The sequence below is a fragment of the Zosterops lateralis genome (assembly GCF_965231275.1).
Source record: "Zosterops lateralis genome assembly, chromosome: 6".
NCBI lineage: Eukaryota > Metazoa > Chordata > Aves > Passeriformes > Zosteropidae > Zosterops > Zosterops lateralis.
The window spans coordinates 15771184-15798410 of record NC_139761.1 but is presented as its reverse complement, the minus strand read 5'-3'; the positions used below and the strand labels follow the sequence as shown (position 1 = coordinate 15798410).

The window sequence follows — 27227 nt, the reverse complement described above, 5'->3', positions numbered from 1 at the left end:
ACTAGCTGTGTTCTGGGATCAATCTCTCACAGCAGACAGTGCTCGTGAAGCTGTTCATGTTCCTCCTGGCTTTAGCTAGCTCTTCTTTATATAAAAGTAGCAGTTACATCTCTACAACCCTTTTCCTTCATGTGGAGTCACCCAGAACTCTCTCCATCCCGGTGATGTTGGTTCAGTTTTTGTCAGACTTCATTCTCTTCACATAATGAGGCAATTTCACCTATTTTAATATACTGTTAGAAAATAACTCTGAAATATTTCTGTATCCTGTCTCCACATGTAAAAAGGTGAGGACAACCTGAAACTTTTGTGGATCACCTCACAACCTCTAATTTGATTGTACTTGTCCTTTACTGAGTCACCTCTAAGGAGTGGCACCTCCAAGTGTGATCTGGGGCTTTACATAACTTTGTTTTTGCTTTTAGGCTGGAGTTTTGGGGTTTGTTTTGGGTTTTGTTGGTTTACTTGTGCAGGTTTTTTTGAGATGACCTGCCTTATGAAAGTCTTACAGGGACAAATTAACTTCCTAATTCATATCATAGACTTAATTAGCTCTCCTTCATTTTCAAGACACAACATGTCCAACACCATATTGCACTGTAGGTGGATGAAACTGTCAACTTTATTTGTATTCACAGGCCATTCCGGTACTCTGTGACTTCCCACAGGTTTGTGAGTATACACAATTAATTAGAGCATACGGGTGCTAAATTTACAGCATTAGATATTTCTGTTTTTCTTTGGGAAATAGTGATTTCTACTCACAAAGATTTTTACTGTTCAACATTTTACTGTGCTGTCCCCATCAAATAGCTCCCAAATATAACTCATTTCTTTAAACTGTTAAGGAGTTAAAGAACAAACTCTGGCTTCTTCACTCTTCAACCAATCTGCAGATTAGTAACTGTAATGGAATTCATTAACTTTTTTTAAAAGTTAAGAGTTAGCAAGGGTATTAAAAAAAAATCCAGAATTAATGACTCAATGTTTAGATTTAGGATGGATTTGGCAATCACATAGGTGGCTTGTAGTGTTCATCCAGAGATTTGTAGGAGCATTGTGCTTTGAAAAGAATTATCCATCTTGAAAGCTCCAGGTGGTCTGCCAAAATGTCTCTCTCAAAGCAGCAGGCTGTCAGCAGGTGGGGATGCAGGGGAGAGCACTGGCAAGTGCTGCACTGCTCATGGTTTGGTGCCTCAGCTCCAGCACAGTTCCAGTACAGTGGCTGACTCTCTCCAGGTTGCATGCACATAAAGTCTGGATTATGACAGCTATGAAAAGTTATCATTTGTAGTAAAGGTTACATTCAGGACTGTTGTTTTCATCAATATCCAAGGCACACTTGATTCATGGCCAGACATATTCTGCAATAGAAAACAGTAATGATGAATAACGTTTCAGGTACTCTGCTCTCAAACTATTTCCCAAACTGACTGCAGTGGGCTGCCATCAGGAGTGAGGGCAGCAGTTCTTCATCTTCTGAGTTGCATGTGCACACTGGCTGAACTACCAGTCCATGCTCACATTCCTTACCCTTCTGCTTTCTTCTCTTCCTTTTACTTCCCTTGCATGACTCACAAGCTGGGATCCCAATCTCTACCACAAGAATTCCAACACTGTGCTGCCCTTGGCTCTACTGCACCACCACAGGGGTCAGCCTGGACCATTACTTCCCTGCTTTCCTACCCCACACATGAAGGACATAGCACCATATTATTCCCTTTCATCACCAGAACCCAGCAGTGCTGTGGTGTTTTGAGCCAGCAGCTGAGGGGGTAGCACAGAAAACACAGCAGTTCCCAATCTGGCTTCAGTATAAGCTCATACAGGAGTTACAGGGCAACGCCCTTGCACCAGTCATGCTGTTTTGTTTGATGTTGTGTGGTGCAGTGGGATCCTCTGACTGGCTGTCATTTCCCCTGAGGCTTAATATGGAAATTAAAGGGTTATGGGGACATGGACCATTATGAGTGTGGAACTAATAACGACGTTTGTCATTTCTAACTTTGGAGTGATTTACTGACAAAATGATAAAAAGAGCAGAACAAGTGAGAAGCTTTTAGGATTAAGCTTTATCTGCCTATTTGCTTTGGTTCTTTTAGCCAAAGTTAAAACTACAGGGCATATTTGGGAACCTCATTACCTGTCAATGGGGTATCCTCCTTCACAAAGGTTGACCAAGGCATACAGCTGTCTCAGTGCATACTCATACTGAAATAAACAAACATTGTTAATCATTTCAGTGATGAAAAGCAGGTATTGTTTATCCAGACTAAATGGTGGAAATAATTTAGAGATGCTATAATATCCAAAGAGTTCAACTGATGATCTAGTACTGGGCTAAATGGATCTTTGTTCTGCACACTTTGCTCTTTGAACTTCAGGCAATCCAGCAATTCAACTTCTTTGTACTTAGGCAAATTAAGCTGTGCTGCACATTGGCCTCATATGCAAGACCATCTAATCTATTACATTCTTAAAATCCCACAGAAAAAACCAAAAAATCCACTCAAGAAGCTATCTTGCCTGACATCAGGACTTTCTTATTCTTATCTAAACAGTCTAACAACAGGACTTGATCCTCAACTGTGATCCCAGGAAGAGCAAAGAGTAATAAAGCCCCTAAACTAAAAAGTGTTTCTCAAGAATTCAGCAAGATGATGGAAGTAGCAGTGAGTCTACTGCAAAGAATTATACATAATACTATATCATAACACAGAAATCTCAATGCACCAAGATCACAAATTCACAGTGGTGGTGCTTGTGTTTCTGTTTTGTCAGCAGAGATGTTTCAAGAAGAAATACAATGTGACTTTTTTAACATTGGGATTTCTGGGGAGGGAACTGATGGTACTAAAAATTACAGATTATTTTTGGGGTTGTTTTTAGTAAACTTCTTACTTGTGTCAAGGTAGTAGAAATGGTTTCCTGCTTCTAAAAGCATTACTTACCCTTCCTCCAAATCTAATCTGTAAGACTGCCCTAAGGTAGCCGTAGTGGTATGGAATTAAGTTTTTTAATTTTGGTATAATTTTGTTAATAAGTTTCTGTAAGATTTTTCCTACCCCCACACACTCCGGCTTCTCTTGAGTACAGTTGTTAAGTCACAAAATAGCTGGGAACAGTGATAGGTAGCTTTTTAATAAAAGCTGTTTTTTGCAAATGTGCCTATGACTGTGCTAGTTTTTCTGGCCTGTTTATCAGGTTATATCCAGTGAGTGGCTTACCACAGGTAAGTGCCAGTTGAAGCAATGAGCTTTGAAGTGGTTCGCTGCTGACTGGTAACAATCATAATTGCTGATGGTCAGTCTGTCTGACAGAATCTGCTTGGTCTGTTCTGTTGATCCTGTTACTACGGTGACGATCTTCTGCATGGATTCTTGGATGAACTCTTTCACCTGTACATAAAACAAAAGGAACTTAAAACATGCTTCTTCTAGATCCAATTTAAAGACTTTGAATGAAATTTTACTTTCTTTAAACCTTCTTTAACTTTCAGGCTCTTTAGGGAACCAAATTTTGCCATTTATTTTTAGCATAGTCTCTTGGACTTGCCTCTTAACACTCAAATGAAAACTGACAGGAAGTCAAGATTCCTGGAACCCAAAATCACTTACCATCCTTCTACTGTTTACCAGGGAAAGAAACACCACCAACTCTCATACTGACTTCCATTCTGCAGGAGCTATTTGATTTGGGATGTTTCAGTTCTACTGAGACATGAGTTTCTCTAACACCTAAGATTAAGTCTTCCTCATAAGAATCGCAATAGATGCAGATAAGGAATTTCCTGTCAATAAAAGCTGTGAGACTGACTTTTGCATTTGCTTACCTTTGACTAGATAATCACTACTGAATGTGCCTTGTGGAACAGGTCACTGCATTTTAAAGGAAGAATAAACCATCAACTAGAGGTTACCAGTCTGAAGAGTAATTTTGTTGACTTCCAGGGATTTTCCTTCTGCCATTGCTTAGGACAGAAATTAACCGGGCCTGATGAGCAATTATTTTTTCTTTTCCTACCTCCAGGTATGCTTTCATCTCTGCAGCAATCTTCTTAGCCTCAGTAATGTCATTGGTAGCCATCAGCTTTCGTTTCATGATTGCAAAGGGCACATCAGGACTAGGTGTCAGGTCATAGTGTTCCACAGGTGGCAGAGAAATGGGCACAGCCTTCTTCCCCATGCCCTGAAACTGCATCACCTTCATGTTGGAGATACTCTGAAAGATAAAAAGTAAGCCAATGGAAACTGTGAACCACCCTCTATAGGTAGTTCTGTCTTTGTCTGCCATGCAAACCTAATTCTCCAAACTTGTTTTATTAGAGAAAATAAAGAAGATCACAGGGTTGTAGGTGTGTTTGTCTGTGTGTATGCACATGTTGGGTTTTTTAATACAATGAAGTAAATGCTGCCAAAAATCAGGCAACTTTTATTTCCAGAACTCACTGCAGGGAAAAAGTGAGTTTTTCCCTAGGTTACATAAATGCACATTTTTTTAAACAAGTATTTAATCTGTTGCATAATGGGACTATTGTAAATGCTGTACCACCTCTTAGCTCTTCCCATTTAAGGGATCGGATCATTTTATTTTTTAACATTTCACTAATATTCATAATATGCCTGGAAGTGGTAAATATCTTTCTTATACTTTACTGAAGTGTCAAATCACTAGTAGAGCTTGGAGGACAACGTGTACCCTGATTTCTTGGATTAAAGCATATGCAAGGCTGATATCCTTTAGCATCAGGGTCATCACCTCTTAAATGCTAGGAGGTCTTCTAAGAGAAATAGCTCATGACTAAAAACTACTAAATCAACCTGCCAGTTTACAGCTGTTTCATGTTTGGGTTTGTTTGGTTTAAGACATGAAAGTATAGGGTATGAAAGGCTTGAAGATCCATTTGAGCAGGAAGCCCTCTCAAATACATACTCTGTTTCCATACTGCATCACATGGCTGGTGTTGGTGCGTTTCTTCACCAGCTGAAACTGCCTGTGCAGTGTTTCTTTTCTCAGATCCTCCTGCATGAAGAAAGTTCCAGAGATCAAAGATAGTTAAACTCAGCTATTCTAAAAATGCAAGGGAAGCTGAAAAGGGTCTTAGCTGCCAGTGGGTAGAAGAAAGTATAGGGTAAGAGCTATACAACCTTTGAAAGATGTAGAAATAAAAACTGAAAAGAAGATTTGACAGCATACCCTCACATTGATTTTAGTAATCTCATCTCCCAGCAAATGGGCAAGAAGGGAGTGGACTAGTATACAAATCCCAGATTTTTTTCATTAACACTATTCTCCGTTACACTAACAAGGTGGGTTAGCCACAGTTCCATATTTAAGCACTCCTGAAGAAGACATGCAACTTACTGAACTGCCCAATTTGTTTAACACATTTGGAGATGTGGTCTCAGATTAGCAAATAAAAATTATGTGAATTTGGAACTAGAAGTTAGATATTTTCTTTCCCATAAATAACAGAAGACAACAATATTTCTGAAAGTTGGTATTGGAAGAAAATTCAGTGGCCCAAACAAATAAAGATTATATATATGGTTTTGGATAGTAGATAAATACTTTTACCAACTTAATTTGTTTATTTTGGTCTCACATATAGCCAAATATTTTCACAAATCTTGTAAATGAGCTATGGTTAAAAATCCTAGTGATCTTTTTCACACATGAAATGAAGAAAATTTGTTTAAGTAGCTTACCATATCTGAATCTTCCATCCAATTTACACTGTACCAGTCCCCAAGATAAGTCTGCCTTTCATCATCATAGTAACATGCATAAGATGACTCTCTGGGATTAGCAGCTGTCGTTGCATAAACTGTAATACAAATAGTAAGGGGTTTTTCATCCTTTTTTTTTTTTTTTTTTTTTTTTTTTTTAATCTCCCCTTCCCCCTCTATGATTTAATGACTTAGCTTCACATGATATATTTGTCTAAATGTGCAGCAAAACTGCCTGGCAGTGGTGTCTCACAGCTGCTTTGCTACTCAATGAAACTGAGAGCAGGAATTTCACACCTATGAGCAGTGCTGAGGCTGAGAAATATCTGCATAATCAGGGCAAGCACCTGGTTCCTGAAAAGAAAAGCTTTCAACTTCTCATTTCCAAGAAACTGAAAGCCTCTTCAGTCTTTTGTAAGACTCTATTAAAATGAACTTCCTGTAAATGAAAAGTATTGCTTTCTTGTGCTCCCCCTGCTAAAATTCTGCATAAACATGCCTTGAATCTACTCTTGTCACAGTCAATACTTGTTTAGGTCTGTGACAAGTTGTGATATTTAAGTCCAGTAAGTTAACTGATTGCTCACCATTGATATTATCAGCCAAGTGATTCATCATAGATCCAGACTCACATGCTTCAATGTAGAACACCATCTGTAAAATAAAAAAATAAATCAGAGACCTTAAGAAATTCCATGAGGAAATAGAGAAAAGTTGTTTGGAGCTTTTTAGCTATAGCTAGTTGGCCTATACTGCTATTCCTGAAAAAAAAGCTATGCATATAATGCTACAAAACAAAAGACAATTTTTCATTTTCAGGAATAAAACTCTGTAGAAAGTGGAAAGAATAATAACGAAAAGGTGTTATTAATCTCTACAGAATCCACAGGGATCTAGTGGCTATTGTACAAAGCACAGATCAAATACACAGGCACTCTATGGACTCAGCAATGTGCTAGTATTGAATGCAGTATCTCTGGAATTGATGCCAGCTGTGTGCTCCTAAACACAGCCAGCCATAGCAGACATTGCCACAAAGAACTGCTCAATAAAAAACACTAATAAAATGTTCAAAATATTAATTTTTCTGCTTAACAGCACATGTGATTAAATAAATTCACAGAATTTTCTGACAAGAGGTAGTCTTTTAAACTATATAAGTGACTGTAAGAAAAACATGAGGTATATACAGACTTCCTGTAGTAACAGTGAAGTCTGAAGTGAACAAAGCACAGGAAGAAAGAGTCAGGTACAAATTACGGGGGAGCAGCAGTTACAGATGTTATTTTTCTAGTTAGAATATGCAGCATTAGCAAACAGTAGTTACACCACATATCAACACTGACTGCAAAAAGAAGTAAACTATTTATGGAAAATTTGGAGCAGATAGATCCTTTTAACTGCAAAATCCTAATGCAAATTTAACTGCATGTAACAGATTCTTCCTACTTTGAGCCAACTCTCAAAATAAAAAAAAAAATCTCTCTTGCATGCCAGCTGGTCTTTTAATTTCAGAACTTCTTGTTATGCTTGGTATGCTTGTTTACCTTCTGGTATTTCTTGTGATGATACATGTACCAAATAGTCTTATTCAAGTCCTTCACGTGAAGCTGTAAAATAAGAAGGCTTGTATTAAAACCACTTACGTTCAACAGACACACAATTCACTTAAGAATAAATACTAACTGTGAATATGTACACTATTTTCCCAATAAATTTATCCAGTCCTTTGCCCTTCTGAAGTATAACATTCTAGCATTTACCACACTGTAAAACACGAGTAATGGTCCCAGAGATGGGACAGATGAGTATGCTGTACCAGAAAGCCAAGTCACATCTATGTAAAATACTCTGCTTGGACCAAAGTCCAGTGAACTAGGGAATGACATAACTTAAGTTTCAAGTAAATGTCACAGATTCTAACTGGAAAATTTCCAAAATACAGTGATGAGAAGAATAATGCTCTTTTTTGGCCTCTTCCCTCAATATAGCAGTGCACTAAATATTCTCATGCTTTACACTTATTAGTTATTATTTTAGTTTGTCACTAAAATGATGGGTTTTATGTTATTCTCAAAATGCTTACATCATCATCAGGAAAAGCCAGAAGTCCTGGAGCTCCATGGTCAGTGAAATAAACAAACACATGATCTTTGGGACCACTGTAATGAAAAAGATTGCAAACAAAGTCTTTTTAACTACTCAAACCTAATCTTCATTACAACAATAATCATCTGCTTCTCAGTGCCAAGACATGTCAATATCTGAAAATAACAGAGCTGAAGCACCTCCTCCTCTTGGCAATAATTTTTTCTCCCAAGCACATTAGTTTTGGATCCTTATTAGAGGAGATAAGTGCCTGCAAAAGGAACATGAACAGGGATATAGACTAGTCCCTAAAACATGGAGAATATGGCAATAACACTTCACGTTCCAAACTGTAAACTGATTGTGAGACAGGGGCTGTTATGTAGGGTATAATGGAAATAGAATTGGTTTTTAATGACTGTGTGAAGAATTGGTTAAACTGTGGGCATTTGTAGAAGTTTGGTAAAAAAGGAATGCTTTTATAAGTACGTTATACCAAGGCACCAAAATACAGGAATGAATCATAAAGACCTCTTTGCTAAGACCCTTAGGTATGTGTAAGGACTACTATGGCCATAATTAGCCACACAGATCACCAAAGTGTCAGCCTACAGCTCCCTGAGGAACTGACCCATGTACACACACACCCATGAGGCTAGACTGCCTCTGCAGTCAGTTGAGCACTGAGTGCTCACAGGCTTTGACACCCTCACCTCTGTGTAGTACAGTTTGCTGTACAGTCTGATTCCACTCTAAATCAAACAGGTCATGTTTGGGTGATAGAAAGGTCTTGCCCTAACAGCCAGCTCTACAAAGGAATTTTCCTTTTAAACAGTATTCAGGGACATTTAAATATAAAATGTGTAAAAAGATCAGAAGTGTCCAGGCCCTCCTCTTTTCCTCTGTACCAGAGTCCAGAAATCTTTACTTCCTTTTGCTCTTTCCTCAGAGCAAACAAGTACAATTGCAGCAGCTCAATGGAACATTGTCCAGCCTTCTGTTTGGCCAGTAACCTACTGGTTAGGGGGACCACCTGAAAGTCCATCTGGAAGCCTCCTAGGGAAAGGATAATTGAGTTCTTGTCCCACCCAATAGCAAAAGTCAGGCCACTTGCAAACTCAAACACAGCGTAATAAAAAAGGCTTGGGTGTTATTTTTTGGGTTCCTGCTCCTGGTCTTAAGTGCAAAAGATTTGACCAAGGTGGAATGTAAACAATTAAGACTTTTATTTGTGGGTTCAAGTTGTCTTCTTGAGTATATCAAGAGACTTTGGCCCTCTGCATGGCTACTCCCTTATTTGAATGGGAACATCAAGTTTTCACAGGTGAGGTGTGTTCAGACGTACATTTTTTTAAAACAAAAATTGCTTCATAGTCACCTCTTGACTCATTCCAGATACTAGAAGAGCACAATCTGGTAATGTGCAGTAATTTATTAACGTTTTGCTTATATGCGTTGCATATATAATTTTCAACCTCAGCATTTAAGGATAAGGTTTGAACAATTCAGAGCAATAACTTCTTTAACTATTGTCCTTCTTTTTTATTGTTCTCCTCAGTGCCAGGGTAGGATTCTTCTGTTCTGTTTCATTGCTATGCCTCTAAAATCAACTGTCAGGTGAAGACAGACTTCACAGCTTTTCTTTAACATTTTAGTCCTTTCAAGTGGTCAAATTTAAATTATTAAAGGTTTTACAGTAATTCCAGTACATAGAAAAATATAATATGATATGGAAAAATATAATATGATAGGCTCTTTATCAATAATCAGAAATATAGTACAACTTAGTAAGGAGGTATCATACTTTCACATCTCAAACTCTGTAGAAACAAGATGAATAACTGACATCAGGTATCCTTCCAAGAAGACTTCTTATTATGCCCTGAAATATATTAACTACATTCTTGAATCCTCTAAATTATATAAGTCTTTATAACCTACTATGAATTATAAATATTACATTCCACTTAGCCAATCTATAACTTATTATTCTTCATATATTAGAATGTTGCCAAACTTAGAGTCGTTTGTGTCATTTCGTTTACAAATAATTTAAGCATAATACATCACTTACAAGTTTAATTGCTTATATTACTTTTTCAGTCACAAAGATTTTCTTTGCATTAATTATAAACCATAATTCCATTTCATTAGGAATGGAATTATGGTTTATATTCAGCCTCAATTACTCTACACGTGCTACAAAGACCAAATCTGGGATTAGACATGCAATTCTTCCAGCTGATAAGCTGGTTAAGTTCTCTCTGTCCCTCTGCCACTCACTGCTAAGTCTGGCCTGAGTTTGACCTAAATCTTCAGCTGATCAATAAAACTGTTCACATACGTTGAAATGAGCCTTGGAAAACCCTTTCCAGAGGTCTCCAAAGTTTGGCCACACCCTCTTAGAATTGCCATTTTTGCAAAAGACAGTCTAAATAACAAAGATCTTAATACAGTTAATACTATCCTCTAGAACTTTTATACCTTAATCAGTCAAATATCTGCAGTTGCTTTCCTGTGATGTATAGATTGAGAAGCTAGAACCATTGCATTTGTAATGTAAAGGATCTGGAATTGTCATCAATAATTTTGCTAGATTCTCCAGTTGCTAATTTACTCTATTCTTTTGTTGAAATCAGTGTCCATTTACAATCACACATGCAATTATTTTCTATATTAAACTTCACTTACCTTTTCAGTACTTTTCCTGATCCCACCCCCTTCACTGCTTCCTCATCTCCTCTGAGAACTGCAAGAAAATTCTTAGGAGTAACATCCTAAGGATTTGAGATTGAAGTTAGATTTGACCATAAAAACAACAGCAAAATCTTCATTTAGAAAGATAGCTTCTTAAAGTTAGAATCCATACATGGATGAAAACTTTAGCTGGCCATCCTTTTCAAACATCCTTTTCAATACATCCTTATCTAATGACTCACTTGGCTGCTGAATCATAACATCACTGAGTGACTGAATTACTGTATTGACTTAATGAAACAATTAGTTTTACACAGCTGTTTTTCAGATTGAGTTACAACTTTCACAATCCAAGACTTTTCTTCCTTTTGTTTCATGTGTCAGCTTGGAAACAGTGTAAAGGTTCCCTTTCATGACCAATGCTTTACTTCAAAGAATTTATTGTCTATATTCATCTTATTAACACCAAACTTCATGCCAAACCATGCAGGTGAATAAACTTGATGCTTTATATTATGTGCATTTTGGAGTGTAAGTTACAGGGTGAAAGAATTTATTCAGTCATTGGATAATGCTGAACCTTCCCCAGGGAAAGGAGTTTTGTTCCTACCTCCTTTGTATAGTCCTTGGGCACTCCAGCATACACATCTGAGCCATTAGGTCTATTGATGACAATGCCTTTGGTTGGATTGCTTAAAGGTAAATGGAACATAAATAGGAATAATTAGCCACATGCCATGCAATGACCACAGAAAAACTAGGAGTCAGCTAACCTGAGAGTCAGGGAACTTGCACTGTATGTCATTAAGGGATTTCAGAATATAAAGGGCTTTGCACTTCACTCAGTTACATATGTTTGTCTCAGGTGTCCTTACCCTCAGAGTACATTCAAATACTCTGCCTCAGATCATGTCAATTAATCAGAATATGTAGGTAGACGGTCTCTATCATCTCCCTCCTTGCAGTCTTGCCTTTATTACCCTTAACACTTTGCTCCCAGTGCTGCAGTTCCTGTAATGTCTGCTGATTTTGGGGGAAGTTGTTTCAGAATTAGAGGCTGTATAAATCAACCATTTCATACATAAAGCAATGATATGCTCTAGACAGTCGCCTAGAATGGGACCTGTACCCATCTTCATTGAAAGTACATGCTGGGAATTAATCTGATAATATCCTCCCAAAAAAAGCCCTGGAAGTCATACACAGACCTCCCCTGTGTTCATGAGTTTAGGTTATTTATCCACAGCACTCTGTCATGCCTGGGAGTTCAGATCCCTTATTCTCATAACAAAGCTCTGCAGTCCTCACTGCCACAGCTGATGCTGAGCTGTGGACTAAGGCTTAGAAAGCTCATGAGCACACTGCAAATGAGAATTATTGTGCTGATGGCTGACGTCTCTATGCATATCACAGGCAGTTTTAAGGGCTTTTCTTTCAGAACTACTACAAAACCCAAAACACACTGGTGACTATGGCATGTTTGTAGAAACCATATAGTTTGTGACCAGTGTATATACATCACTTACTCCTCATTATCAGCAATGTCATCATACATCATGACAATGATCTGCTCGTCTGGAATTCCATTTCGGTGTACAATCTGGTAAGCATGGCACACATCTGCCTGAAATTAAGCAAATTTTCATTACTGGCTTTAACAGAAATTTTACCTTTGATACCAGAAGCAAAATTGCTTTTCAGACCTAGGAGCAGGCTATTGTCCAAAACAAACTGCATTCCAGCATAAGAGACTGAGGGGTGCTAGAGAGCTGAAATGCACAGATTAAACCAGAGCTCATTGCCTTTCTCTAATTAAGAGCAGTTGCATTAATAGTAGAGATTATGATTAATATCTCTCCCTTATTACCTATTTTGATTTCTTATTTAAACAGAAACTAGAAGTTACTTCAGACTTGGTAGAGATAACAAATTTGAATTTAAGTTCTCAGCAATATTCTGCATTGTGTGAGAAAATCAAAATAAAAATCATCTGCAATGACAGATAAATCCAAAGTGTGCCAAGGAGACAAAAAGACTTGGATTTTAACCAATTTTACTTAGTTCTGCACCAAGCCTGCACAACTAAGCATTCAAGACTGTCCTTGACTTAAGCAAGTATTGTTTACCAATCTCATCTGTGCAAAGATTTTATTAAATCTTGCTTTACCATGGGATGAGAATTTGGGTTAAGGAATATTTTCTTTTTAATTATGTATTTCTTACTCTGCAGAGCAACAAGTTCAGGGCTTAACAGATTTCAGAGGAAAACAGAATTGCAGAATTTCTGTTCAGCCTCTTTTCCTGATTTGTACAGGACATGAATAAGCACATTTTCTTTGCACAACCATCTTCCCGTGATGCAGAAATAACAACACCCGTTAAAGTGGTATTACAGTAAATGCAGAACTCTATGAGAATGATAACTTCTTAGTAACCCCAGCCCAAATGATCCTCTTCTTTAAAATTTACAGTCCCTGAATGCCCTAATGGGACATTAACAATTTCTAAACTTGAAAACTACAACCCACCATATGCTAGAAAAAGCTGTGAAGGTTTAATGGAAGAGATCTCCTCTAACAAATGCACACTCCAAATGCAGGCAAGAAGCAAGCCTTAAATCTTACTTGTGTTAAACTAATCTAATTTGCTAATTTGGAAACCAAACTGACGTGGTTTAAGTGGACCAATGTCTGTTCAGATTACTTAAGAGTAATAGTGATTTTGATTAGTTTAACCAAAAGGACACTGTAAAATACTGTAATTTATAATCCTTGGTCTTCTAAGTGCAGACGAAACTGAAAAGAGAAGACAGTTGTACAAGATTCTGTGAAGGGTGAGGTACATTCATTGCTAACAAACTCTCCAACAATAAAATCTCTTAATGTCACTAACCCTGAATGTTAAACTGCTCTTGCCAAAGCAGTTCCATTTCCTGCTTCACAGGTCAGCACCCTATGTTGACCTATGCCGGACAATCTCCAGTTAGTTTTCCATTTCCTTATATGTCATTATACCAGCTGCTGCCTCAACAAGTCAAAACACTGAGGTTAAACAGAGTTAGGAAGGTATTGCCAATAATAAGAAACAGAAGAGCAGAAGTTTGCTCAAGAATATATTTGATTTTCACAAGCAACATAAGCAGAATCACACTAATCTGGGCTTTCTCTACACTGATTGATGAGTAGATCATAGATCCTTTCTCACTCTCAAAATATCCCACACCCCTGTGATGCTGACAGGAACCTTCACAGGCTGGCAACACACAGAAATGCTCAGGCATGCAGTGATACAGCATCACCATATTCAATCAGCAAGTGTCTGTGCTCCCACAGACATGTGGGTGGCCAGTAGGGACTTTAGAGGTGTTTTTAGCTGATGCCAAAATTAGTTAAACTTTGTAAATCCATATTATCAGCTTTTTTGGTTTCCTCTCCTTCCTTCTGGTTCATTTGCCGTTTGCTCAGTATGTCCTGTCTTAGCAAACAGTAGTCACTAGTAAAATCCTTACTGTAGAGGAAGACAGATCAAAGTAGTCCATTCCCTTCAATCTTAACTTATGCCTGTTTGGGGGTTGTCCCAGCCTTTTAAGGCTTTTGCTAAGGGAATTGTACCTGCTGGTAGCATAATGATATCACCAGCAAAGGCTAGAGCAGCAAAACCATGTTTTCCTGCTAAAACTCCATTGACTAAAGTAGGACAGTTATAAGTAAACAGTTAGGGTTTATTGCATAGAATTAGCTGACCTAATTAGTCACTTTTGATATTGCTCATGACTGGTCCATATGTACACATAAAAACCCCATAAATCTCTATAAAACCAGAGTAAAAAAGTTTGCAGCTAGAGCAGGAAGATGTACTTGAATCTAGAGTATTTCTTGTTGATGTGTAATTGCCTCTGAATACTGCTATTTGAGCCTGTTTCTCTGTAAACCACTCTAAAAGAGACAGCTGTTCATTTGTCCCAGATCTCTTATTGTACTATTCTTGCTGGCTCAATATGTGAAATGTATGCCATGAGCATTTACTGCATAAATTGTCACTGCATCATATTTGTGTAACTATTAATGTAACTAATTTGGGGTAGGGCATCAGCTGCCCCACACAGCACAAGAAATGGTGCAGCTGTACAGCTCCTGCTGCACAACTGACCTTATGGGCAGCTGCAAAATGGACACCACTAAGGGTATGGTTTAGACCTTTTACCCCCTGGTTAGTCTAAATCTTCTGCCACATCAGCAAATCTCGATGGAAGATATGCTTAAATAATTAACTCCTAGATTTTGAAAGCATGGGGATCAGAGAGTCAATTACCCTGTCTTCCTGGCACCACCCCTATTTTCCTCTGCCACACAGCTGTTTACACATTTGAATGACACAGCTTTTAAGCAAACTGCTTGGGGGTATTTTTGGAAAAATCAAGTTATTTCTGACACAAGATTGCATAAATAGTTCCTAAAGGGAAAAGCTCGGCCCTGTGTGAAATTGGTTGACTGCTAAGTTCATGGCTGAAAGGAGCATGATTCCCACTACAGCTGGGCTGAAATGTCACAGCCTAAACAAGAAGGAACACTAATATATAAACAAAGTAGAAGAATATGTCTGAAATGCAAGCCATGTCTTACTCCTTTGCTTAAACAGACATCAGTGAATCTGCCTAAAGCTATAATCTATCAAGAATTTAGGAAAGGTTTCCTGAGAGTTCAGTTTAAATTTTGTAAGCACAGTGAGGAAATGTTAACTGAAGCCATAGCCAGGCAGCCAAGGCATCCTTAGTGTCTGTTACCTAAAAAACAGGAGAATTTACAACTCTCTTGGAATAAGATACTTCTCTGGCTGGTAGTGTCTAGAACCCTGAACAAATACAGTCTCTGACCTACAAAGCTCAGTAAGAGCAAGACTAAAAATAATAACTGAAAACAGACCCATGTATACAAATTAGTATTTTTTTAATTTTAATTTTGCCAGACATTTTCAGTCTAGTATTTCCCTTGAGGATGCACTCCAACTTTAATAAGACTATTTTTTCACATCAGGCTTTTCCACAGACTATGTGGTTTTGAGTATCCAGGAAGCACAGATTGGTCGGTCTCTTTTTCTGATCTGATGTGAGGGCAGATTTACATTTGAGTTAGCTGGTATGTCCATCTCACAGAAGAGCCAGACTATTTCTTATAAAGAGAACTAGTTTGTTAAGTCATTCTCTAAATCTCTCAAAAGCATTAGTACTGCATATGCCACTAAGCTTTCCAGAGGTATTTTATCCAGCTCTTCGTGCAGTAGAGAGCTGAGCCACTTTCCCTAGGAACAGGGGGAGTACTCTTGAACAGCAGCCAGTCTGATAATAGAAAAGCTTCTGCAGAGAAGTAAGAGTAACTGCTGAGGAGCAGAGAGGACTGATAGCCCTTCTGCAGCCCAAGCAACTCTAATCAAAACCCCTAAAATAAGGATAAAAACACCAAAGAACTAAGAAACCACAAGGAGAAAACAATATACAAGTTAGCCCTGCAACGACAGTAAGCCTATCATACTGGGCTCTACACTACACAAAAGTTAAAATTTATTGTAGGAACTTGATGAGATAAATGTCTAAGACAAGTTTAGATCATCCTGACTAGGAAGACATCCCAGTTCACCCATTACAGCGGAAGCATCCACCTGCAAGGTGTGAATGTTGCCCTTATTAAGTGTAAATGGTGGTTTTTTTCTTATCTTTTCTATCCTTGATTTCTACTGATAGTGAATCCTGACCACTGACAGCTAAATAACCAGTCTTAGGCAGTTTCAGATTCCTTGAGGTTACAGGTGCAAACTCAGTGTTTCCTAGGTCTGCAAAGTCTTTACAAACTTATTATTTCTGGAGTCTGTACAGCATTTCATGTATGAAATGACACATTTTTGAATATGTAATCTACTTCTTCTGCTTTTGTGGTTGCTCAGTCAGACGAAGACATTACCACCAGATGATTCCTGTGACAATACAGTACGTTTTGACTGTGTTGAAGCAGGCAGCATGCAAAACAATTGGAGCTCAAAAGATAAAAAAGGTAATACAAACATGCAACATCATGTATTAAGTGTACCTTGGACGGCTGAACTGAGCAACTGAAACCCAGAGATGTGTCTGCTGAGTTCTCAAATTACAAAGGGACATTATGAGTGCTTAGTTGCATGTAAGGAATAGCAACAAGTCCAGTAATAAAAAAAAGCCACATTGAATAAGTACTTACTGGAACACATCTAAAAATCCACTTGTACACAGGCTACGTCAGAGAAGCTCTGGGGAAGAAGGGTGATGGCAGGAGTGAAGTGAATTAGAGTACAATATATTTTCCTCTGCAGTTTCTCCCTTAGCAAAAAATTACAAATGTGCAATTCTGGAACACTGCTTTGATTTCTTGTAGTACAGATTCTACTGAACAATACCACGTGTTTCTATGTGTGTTCACTATGTGTTCTGAAGCACAGAAATGAAAGACCGAGTCCTATTCCTGGTTCCACTGTATGTAACTTGGGCAAATAATTCAGTTCCTTAAAATGTTTTTGCTTCCACCCCTGGAAGGTAGGGAACACTAACACACAAAGACATGGTAATCAGTCTGCATAATGTTTTCAAAAATCTGTTAGAACTCCTCAGATTTCTGTAGCATCTTTCCTCCACTGAAAAACTCTCATAAAAGTCTATAATTTTGCTTGTTTTGCTGGGAACAAATTTCTCCAATTTTTTAATACCCAAGGCACCTCTGTCTGGATGACACTTCATGGCACACACAAGAGGATTTCCAGTGACTAACTGCTGGCTCTGTCTCACCACATGGCACGCCTACCACACATGCTCACTCCCACCTGGCCCTTAAGATTGGCCACAAAAGGCAACAAAAGGCAGAACAGCACAAGCTGCTGATGTGCTGCATCTTGTGGGAATTCAGCTTTTTCTTAACAAGTAAAGTATCTTGCTCAGGACAGACAAGTAGGAACACAGTCTCATTCTGAGGGATCCTTCATACAGACTCTTTTATGATGCTGCTTCTGTAACTTTAATAGGATTATTATTGGTGTTCTAATTTTCTTATTTCCAAATGTTAATAGCTGAAGCAAGTGGTACTTTAAAATACAGAGATTTCTAGTATTTAAATTCAGAACAATCTGACATGGCAGATATTTCACAGTGTTAGTTGATATTCTCTTCAAAATTAAAGTATTTAAAGAAATCTTATTCTCATTTTTCTACCACAGGAAAAGGAATTACTTAATAACTACCTGCAAAGCATGACCACACTCAAAAGTTAATAGGCTTCTGTGAAACTGGCATTTTCTAAAGACTCACTCACTGTTGGACACAAATTTTTAAGTGTGGATCTTGTGTTCTTCATAACCCTATTTTATCTGGCAGATACACTTGCCATTGAAGGCTCACTGACAGAGAGATTAAAAACTGCGCCCAGGCAACTGAGAAAAGGAATTCTCATGAGCCACAGCTTCAAAATTGTAGTTTTATGTAAAGAATGAATGTTGTGGTATTAACTCCTCCTGGAATGGAAGGAAGCCAGCTAGACTGGTTATACAGCAATAGCAACAAAAAGAGCACAACTTAGTAATTAAATTTAGACACCCCAAGACAGGCAGTAATCAAGTACAACAGTAGTATTTTCATTATTGTTTCCCACTTTCAACTTTAAAACTCTTCTTTAAGATTTATTTTGAAATAGCAATAGTTAATATTAAGGCTGTAATATTCCAATTATGGTTATCAGGTGATATCCACAGTGCAAGGAGCTGGCAAAATCTCAAAAACCTGTTTGTCGAAGTGTTGAGCGAGCACTTGCCAGTAACAGGTTGTTCTTCAGATGCAACAAGATTGTCAGTCTGATTCATTTATTTTTAAGCTTATCATTGTGCTGGAACTTACAAACTGATTGTGAGCTGAGAAGGAGCAGAAACATACACAAAACCCAGGGTGACAAACACAGAAGGCTCATTTGTTCCTCAGCTGACCAAGAGGATGAAGCCTCTCCATATTTTACAGGCAGTTACATTAAAAATAATAAATACCTTAAAAGCTCCAGCATTCAGCAAATCAGCCAGTACATTTCATACACCTCAGTTTTAAAAATGCTGATTTTGTACACTAGTACTTCACCAACAATACTATAATAACCTATTTTTCTAACATTTAGAAATACATAAATGTACACATAAACCAGAATTAAACTGCCTGTAAACTGCAGTTCTCCAGGAAAGCCAAGTTGCAAATTTAGAGCAAAGATGGCATTTGCATAGATTAATCTGTTTAAGGGATTGTTCAGCAATTCCCCAATGGGAAAATGCTGCAGAAGTTTCCTGATTGCTTACTAAAAATCTTGAACTTATTCAGAGTTAAGTCACTTTGATTTATTCCTGTTCATAGTGACACCCACACTCACTCCACAATTTCACAACACACTGGCTTTCCCAGCAGTGTTAGACTCAGGAGTTCCGGTTCTCTTTCCTCTTGTTTTTGCCACTCACTTTGTTCCCTGCGTGCTGGTGCACCATATCTTTGCTGTGCCAACATAATTCTGAGGCCATGCTGTGGAACACAGTCTGCAAACTGACTCAGTCTAAAAGGAACCCCCTTCCACATGTCCTCCATTCCTCAAAACATATAGTGTATTTACAGCCTTCAGAGATCTTTTAACTAGAAAAAAGGAAGCTTCTCTGCATAATAAAGAGAGGAAAAAAATCAAAATAAATACGCATGTGTCTCAAAATGACGTTTACCTCTAGATAATATCTGTACAACTGCAAGGGGTTAGATCCTCTAGCCGACTTAGTAATAGAGTATTTACCCTAAAACCACAGGTCTCCCAGGATGCAGAAGTGTGATTAGAGGAAGAATACTTCTGTAAAGACAGCTTTTTCAAGAGGTCTGAGGCGGGAACAGGTTGTATGCAAAAAAAAAAAATAAAAATCACATAGTAAAAGAGAAGTGGAAGGGAATTCTTGGGGTGGTAACAAGAAGAACCAAGAGCAGGTTCTGAATGAATCTTGCTGCTGTTTGCTTTGAAAACTTCACATACACCTGGGAGTCTAGAAGTAGAAGCACTTGCTCAAATGACAGAAGGTCTAAACTAGCCTAGATAATAGGCAGCTATCACCTTCCTGCAAGTCTGGGAGCTGGCATTTTCTGGAGCATGGACAGCATCAAGATGTGGAACCAGTGGTCCTTACCTGGTGGCGATAGTTGTACCAGCCATTTGAACCTGCCACAATCACCACCCAGTGCTTGCCTCCATCTTCAGGTTCCTCCATGGGGAACGTGGTGATGCCCAGAGCACAGCCCAGCAGCACAACTGCTTTCAGTATCATCTCTCTTCTTTATTTGCTCCACAAATGGGAGAAAATTTTCCTAATGAAGAATTTTGAGAGAAGTAAATGAGAAGACATCAGTCAATAAACAAACGCAAAACAAACATCAGCAGTATCACAACTAGAAGCTTTTCTTGCTTGTGGAGTTTTCATGTTTGTTTTACAGACCATTTAATCCACAGTACAATTTCTGGCTATATCTTCCTTTAGCACCAAGCTGCTACAAGTTACAACAGTTTTTTGTCAGCTTTCAAATCTGACTGAAAGTAATTCTGAATAGGACAACCAAGTTGTTCAGCTCCTTCTAGATGTTTTGTTCTATAATAGCTGGCAATGAATAAGTCTCAAATACAGAGCAAGCCTCACTATCAATTACTTCACAGATAAAACTCTTTCAGATTCAAACTATTCTCTTGGTATCTGCTTATATGATTCCCTGGTTTCCACTCACTGGTAATTAGCACATTATTACTGAGTCAAATCCCAGGTGATGTAGGATACTAAAAACATGGAGAAGTGCTGGAGATTTGGAGGTCAGTGTCACAAAAGCTCTCTGTGCTCACAGTACCAAAGAGCACAGAAAGAGGCCATGCCACTGTTCTGCACAAGATACAGCCCTAACTGCTGGGGCTGGGGTAAAGTGCAGACTGTGAGAGCCTCACACTATTCCTGCAACCTGTTACGCCAGGGGAGAGCAAATGTTAACCAGCACCACATGAAAGAGAAGCATTTTTGCCTCTTATGCTCAATGGTTAAGTGTCTGCACAAAGTGCACAGTGAGAAAATTGCTTCTTAGCCTGTGAATGTCAAATTTAGAAAAGAAAAGCACAGGGGAGGTTTGAGCCCATGCAGAAATTGCTTCTACTTTCATGAGAGAACTAGAAGTAGGGTCCTTGCTAGTCCTGACCACCTTGATTGTCTGATAAAGCATTTACTCTACAACCAAACTGTCTGGCCATATCTAATGACGGGTTTAAGGTCTGCTTTTTGAATTGGGGTTATGGGGGCAGGCAGGTTCCACTTATTGGTCGCAGTCTCAGGTCTGCTGCATTCAGTGTGAAACTCTTAAAGCAAACCCCCCTGATGAATCGCATGCTCCTGGCACATGCATAAAGATTACACATTTCCTCATGCACTGAGAGATGGAATTTTACACTCACCTACTCACAGAAACGAGACCCTGGAAGTTAATCATTGCTGCTAAGTATGGAAGAGGTGTTGCAGTAAGAGGCAGAGCAGTCCACTTTAACATGGCTTTCTCTGGATTAAAGCTGGAAACCCCCAAGCCACTTAACGTGGTCACAAAGCAAAATGTCAAAACTACCACTAACCAAGTGAGGCATCTAAGTCAGCCTCAGCACCCCAGTCAAAACCACTCAAATGAGGCTGGAACAGAGAAACAGCCAGCTCCTCTCCAAAGCAGCTGTGCTAACCTAACACATAGCATGGGTTCACTGGTCACTAAGATTTAGTCTTGCAGGCAGTAGCACGAAATATATATATATGCATATATTATACTATATAGATATATACATATTTAAAAGTTTGGGGGGGTTTTATCCTTTTTAGTGGAGCTAGCACAAAATAAGGGAAGCCATGACAGTCAAAAAGGAACGAAACATTAACTGTTATGAAACTGCGTCTTCCAAAAACTTATCTTTCAGGAAGAAGCCACTCCTGTCACTGCCTGTAACACCTGGAGCAAGAATAATACACAGTAACTTAACAATTTAGGGTTTGTTCAATTATTAGCTTCTTCAGCACTCAAGCAGATACGAAGGAATAAGCATATTTTTTCATTAGATGACTATACTCTCCCATGTTGAGCTGGAATTGTAAAGCTTTGCCATTGTTGCCAAAGAATGTGGCTTTGTATGGCAACTCTGCCTGATATATCTTGTCACTTCTTCAGATGATAAGACACATAATACACTGTGCTGAAGATGCTCTGTGTGTAAAATGTCTGTAAAACCTGCCTATTCTGTTGCCTACAGCCTGGATAAGATTCAAAGCAACCTGTTTAGAACTTCTGTAAAGTGCCACAATATGACAGAGGCCAATGAGCCTATTCATTTCCAATATTCGATTTCATGTATACCTAACTCCTGAAATACTAGGCAAGAAAAGAAAATTGTCTATTGTTTAGACAATCTGCTTATAAATCTTAACTGAGTTTGAGGCACTGGAATATTGAGCTGAATTTCCTGCAAACAGATCCCTCAGAGCTCAGTGTCTGTCTCATAACATTTCTCCAAGTATAACATGAATTTTATTTACATGAAAAAAAGGGGAAAAAAGAAAGTTAATGGTTTAAATAATTGCTGGAGATCCTTTCACATGATGCTTTTGAGATAGCTCTTTGAGATACCATTCATTAGAATCCAGGGCATATCAGTAGAAACTGTACTGGTGCCAGTTGTTCACTGGGCCATATAACATGATGGCTAATTTCAAGGGAGGTCCTGGCACACAGATATCCATCACATGGAAACAGCCACTGCCACTATCAGTTACTGATACACCAGGCAACTGGAAACAGTTTGATGGGATTGTCTTTCCTGGTGAGTCCACACTCCTGACTATACTGACAAGGATCTACAGTTCTCAGAACCCCAGCCTGGCCCCTGCTGTGCCACACACACATACCACAGATGTACCACACACCAGCACTCTGCCTGCAAAAAGCCCCAGGACAAAAAATCCCTGGGCCAAATCAGGAACAGAGACTTAAGCTACCAGCCCCTTAGGCAGCCCCTCCATGAGGGATTAGAGTCTTCCAGGTAGTACAAGGGTATCTAGGTTGTCATCTTTCTCTCCTCTGCTGAGACAAAAGTTGTGACCGATGCAGAACACCCAGGGAAAAAAAAAATAAACACCAAGAAACATTGCACTGTATTAGCAAATCATACATATTTTGCAATGGATTATTTAGAATAGAAAAGAACCTCCTCTTTGGCACAAATTAATGACATATAATCTCTCTTATCTGTCTCTTCCTATACTATAATTAAATTGAATTAACATCAGAAAGAAGGGAGAAAATTAAACAAAAACCAACCCAGACATACCACAATGGACTAATAACCATAACTAATAAACACTCAGTTCCCTGAAGTTCTCTAAGCAGCACTTAAACACATATGCAGGGGGAATGGGTCTTCATTGTTTGCTTATAACTTCTGTTTTAAAAAAACCCCAAACCAAACAAAGTACAAACAAACAATGATCAAACAAATACACTCACACACACATAATTCTACTTGTTTTAAAGAAGGCCTCTGAGTGCAAGTGGGCAATTTAAAAGGCTGTGTTCAGGGTTGTGTGGTACGAGTTCTTAACCTACAGCTGAGAAGAGAAAGTTTCCCATCACATGCTTTGTCTTCAAGTCATATTAAGAGAGAACAGCTCAGCTGACCAGCTTACCACAGGTACAGAAAAAGCCCTTCTCTGAAGATCCGTCACATGCAATCAATCCTAAATCACACGCAGATGAAGACTGTGGGAAAACTAAAAATTCACTACAAGATCATCTTAGAGCTTTGGTTGATGCACAGAATATCATAAGATTTGATCAGCTCTGCCTAGTCTTTCTGACAGAAGAGTAATTAACTTTGCCTCGAGACCATGCCAGGATAAAGGCCCATCTCAGACACAGTGGGCTCAGCATCAGAGCACCACGGACACATGCAGGTAAGGCTGCTGCAGTTTGCACAATCTGTGGAAGAAACACATCCAGAATTGGGTGGCTCTTGCCAGAACAATTCACTCTTAGAACCAGTCTGTCCTGATAGAGCTACTCTGACCACTTCCCACTAGATAGCTAGCATACATCTCTGACTTGATAAGAGAGGGATGCTTAAGAAAGACCACATCTGGAAATGGCCAGCTGCTGCTAGAACAATTTTTCTGACCAACTGCCTGTTCCCTGAATTCACAACTTTCCTTTGGGAAACAGTCCTTTAAGATCAATACTCTTAGAACAGGATAGCACTCTAAAGAAAGGGCTTTGAGTTGACCAAAGTATTTTCCACTAGCTTTTAAAGCAATATTGACACTTCAGTAGCTTGCACTCCAAATACCTTAAGCACATTCTCCAAGAGCTATATAAACAGAAACCATATCTCTATTTTACTTGCATAAGAAGTACACTAACAGTAACCTTGCTGAAAAATAACAGCTTAAGCTGATCAGGTGACTATTAAAGCTTTTCTATGAAGTCTTTCTTAACAACTCACTTCTTATAACTACTAGCCTTTCAGATTGCTAAATCAGGCCAGTTTCTTTCTCCACAGATTGCTTCCCTATTGCCTGCCACTGTAATACTTAGATGCTGATTTCCACAAAATATGTGAGAGTCTCCCTCACAGTAAACTCATGTCCACAGTTCTGTCAGCAATGTTCCACCTACATGCTGTGCTGGCTGCTACACGAACAGAAGCACCTAAACCTGTCATTAGGCCCCTGCATAAATAATCTGATTTTCTTTCTGCACTTGTGTTGTAGAAAGAAAAAAAAATCTTTATAAATTCTGACAAGGCACATTTTGAAGGAGATTATTGTCCCTGTCGCAAAACATTTCCTTCTAGTAACCATTCTATGAACTGGCTTAGTATGATTAGAACTTGCAGTAAAATTTCTGTTTAACTCCTTAAGATGTATAAGCCATTTTTACCATAAAAACACGTGAATTTGTATTTAACTCAGAATGATTCTTGTAGTTCTAAATGCATTTAAAAGTAATTATAAATAAAGTTCATTCTCCTGTTTGCAAGTGTACTTTTCTCAGCAGCAGAGATGGTACAATTTACCTCAGGGTAAAAAAAAAACCCAAAATCATTCCTAGAATGATGATAAGAAAATACACCTGGTTTAGGAGATTTTTTTCTCTACGTATTTCAAAAAATCCAGACTCAAATCCTGCAAACCTTAAGGCTTCAATGAAACTGTTTCTGCTATTTACTTCCTTATCTGTCTGCAGATGTACAAAGCCTCTGCCATCACATTCTGATAGTAAGAAAAAACAGACACTGCAAAACCGCATGAGTAACTTTGTTACATTGTTTGAATTAGCACGGAGGGTATAAAGGTAAAAGAGTAAGTCAGGTAGGGGTAAGTATGTCTGCTCAGCCAACATGGAAATACTGGGAGCACGGAGAGAACAAACTTCTGGAGAAGTTATTACGCAGAAATTCCACTGTGAGATTACACAAGATTCCCGCACTTCACATGGCTTGAACTATGGTTTATCTTAGCATTTCAGATCTCGGTTACAATATTTACGTTAACCCCCAAACACAGACACCCAGCACAGTGCTGTTCCATGTTAACTGGGAGCCCAAACACAGAGACCCAGCACAGTGCTGTTCCATGTTAACTGGGAGCCCAAACACAGACACCCAGCACAGTGCTGTTCCATGTTAACTGGGAGCACAAACACAGACACCCAGCACAGTGCTGTTCCATCTTAACTGGGAGCCCAAACACAGATACCCAGCACAGTGCTGTTCCATGTTAACTGGGAACTAGTGGTGCTACCAGCTCCTGGCAGAGCCTCATGCAAGGCTGTGACAACCTATAAATAACACCAGCCACAGCGCAGCACCTTTCAGGCATCACTCTCTACCCTAAATCCCATACTTACTCCATCCTTTTCTTCTGTTAAAATGTATTACGGGTGACTAAATCTAAGCTGTTGGCACTACATCCTCCCGCAGTCCTCCCGATCCCCGTCCTCCCCTCTGCCAGCCCTGGGCAATGCCCCTCAGAGGGACCCGCTCTGACTCCCGCCTCTCTCCCAGCACGGAGGGATCAAACACAGTTCCCGGGCCAGCCGTGCCAGCCCCAGGGCCGGACGGGGCGCCGGGCAGCGCTCGGAGCCCGGGAAGGAAACCGGCACCCTCGGCCGCTCCCCTGAGGCGGCGGGGCCGCTCCCCCGCCTCAGCGGCCGGGCGGCGGAGCGGGCAATCCCCTGCTCGCTCACAGCTCCCTCCGCTCAGAAATACCCCGCGTCCTACCCCGCAGCCGGAGGCCCCGGACGGCGCAGCCCCCCGCCCTCACCGCGCCGTGCCGAGCCGTGCCGAGACGAGGAGTGGCCGCCGCGGCCGCTGTGATTGCGGCCAGCGCCGTGCGGAGCCGGGCGACCGCGGGGGTGGGCCCGGGCCCGGCCAATCGCGGCCGTGCGGAGGCGGGGCCGGACATCCGCCCGGCCGCACTACGAGCCCCAGCGGGGCCGGCGCTCCACTGGCTCAGGCGGTCGTGGGCTCTCCGCGCAAAGCTTTCTGGGTCCTGTAGTTCCGCAGCTGCGGGACTGAGTCGCGTGGTCCCGGGTGTCGCAGGAGTCCCGGGAAGCTCCTCTCGCGGGGCCCGGGACCGCGCTGCGGGCGCGTCGGGAGCCGCCGGGAGCCCCGCCGGCCGTGGCCTTTGCGCAGGTTGTCCCCGGGACACGAACAGCGGCGGCTGCGCCTTCCCGTGGGAACTGCCCTGTGTTTTCGGGGCAGGATGGAGACAGGAGGCCCAGAACGGGAAGGCAGAGGAGTGTGCCAAAGGGAATCCATGAAATGACGGAAGAAGATGAAGGGCCGCACATGATCCCTGCGTGTCTCGGCAAGGACGGCCGGGTGGCGGATGCCCGCTGCTGCGGGCAGTGCGCTGCCTGTTCCCGCTGCGGGCTGTGCCTGCACCGCACCCACCCGCAGGGGGCTGGGGCTGGGGCTGGGGCTGGGGCTGGGGCTGTGCACTGACGCCCCTGCCAACTCTTCTCCGTTTTTAACGACAGAAAGAAAAGCAAAAATCCTATGTGAAAAATAGAGGCACGTGTTTCTTCGCCTAGTAAACCGCATAGAAAGAAGCACACCAGCTTCCTCACTGCATATACTATAAAAAACACTTGCATATCTGTAAAAAACTCCCAACAACTAACTTTGCGTTTTGTGACCAGCTTTGTGACTGTTTCCGAATGTCTGCAGAAAGTCATGGTTTTGCTCTGACTCTGGCATTTGCATTGTCTGCCCCGACTCAGCTTTGCTTATGCTCATAATCGTAAAAGGTCATTACAGGTTAATGATCATCCTCTGGGGCTGGCGTGCCCAGTGACATGACACGTCTCCTGACACAGCCAAGCTGTAGGATTCGGGTCACTTCAGGAATCACCTCTTTGAGCTGACAAAGATCACCATGCTGCTTATCCAGCAAGGAAAAAATAAACCAGGAATCTTAGGTTCACCTCATTTAATTCCTGCCTGGTAGCCAAGTGGGTTATGCTTATGTTTCATTATCCTCCTGTCATAAAAGATATCTAATATCACTTAAAAGCATTGCTGATCCATCATCCAAGTCCAAAGGTGTTTCTCATAGCCAGGCTACATGACA

At 40.2% G+C, this 27227-nt stretch overlaps 1 protein-coding gene across 3 annotated transcripts; it reads right to left on the bottom strand.

The window, feature by feature from the left end:
• Positions 1-592: 592 nt before the first annotated feature.
• On the bottom strand, positions 593-26875 carry LGMN (legumain). 3 transcript variants are annotated; one of them, XM_083864319.1, is made up of 14 exons: positions 26779-26875; positions 19722-19899; positions 12041-12138; positions 11125-11206; positions 10509-10594; positions 7816-7891; positions 7277-7339; positions 6317-6383; positions 5709-5827; positions 4933-5022; positions 4024-4221; positions 3228-3398; positions 2144-2211; positions 593-1364 (listed from the first exon to the last, which is right to left on the bottom strand). In XM_083864319.1, the coding sequence occupies exons 2-14, from the start codon at positions 19857-19859 to the stop codon at positions 1325-1327; spliced, it is 1296 nt and encodes a 431-aa protein (XP_083720445.1). In that variant the 5' UTR covers positions 19860-19899; positions 26779-26875; the 3' UTR covers positions 593-1324. The 3 variants fall into 3 exon arrangements, with proteins under 3 accessions (XP_083720445.1, XP_083720443.1, XP_083720444.1); XM_083864317.1 differs by lacking the exon at positions 26779-26875 and adding an exon at positions 25917-25996; XM_083864318.1 differs by lacking the exon at positions 26779-26875 and adding an exon at positions 25874-25943.
• Positions 26876-27227: the final 352 nt, after the last annotated feature.

Excerpts from the sequence above, each read along its gene's own strand:
- LGMN (XM_083864319.1), bottom strand. The coding sequence starts at position 19,859 with ATGATACTGAAAGCAGTTGTGCTGCTGGGCTGTGCTCTGGGCATCACC. Across the intron at positions 12,139-19,721 it reads GGTACAACTATCGCCACCAG|GCAGATGTGTGCCATGCTTA; the intron begins GTAAGGACCACT and ends GCTTAATTTCAG. Across the intron at positions 11,207-12,040 it reads GACATTGCTGATAATGAGGA|CAATCCAACCAAAGGCATTG; the intron begins GTAAGTGATGTA and ends TTTACCTTTAAG.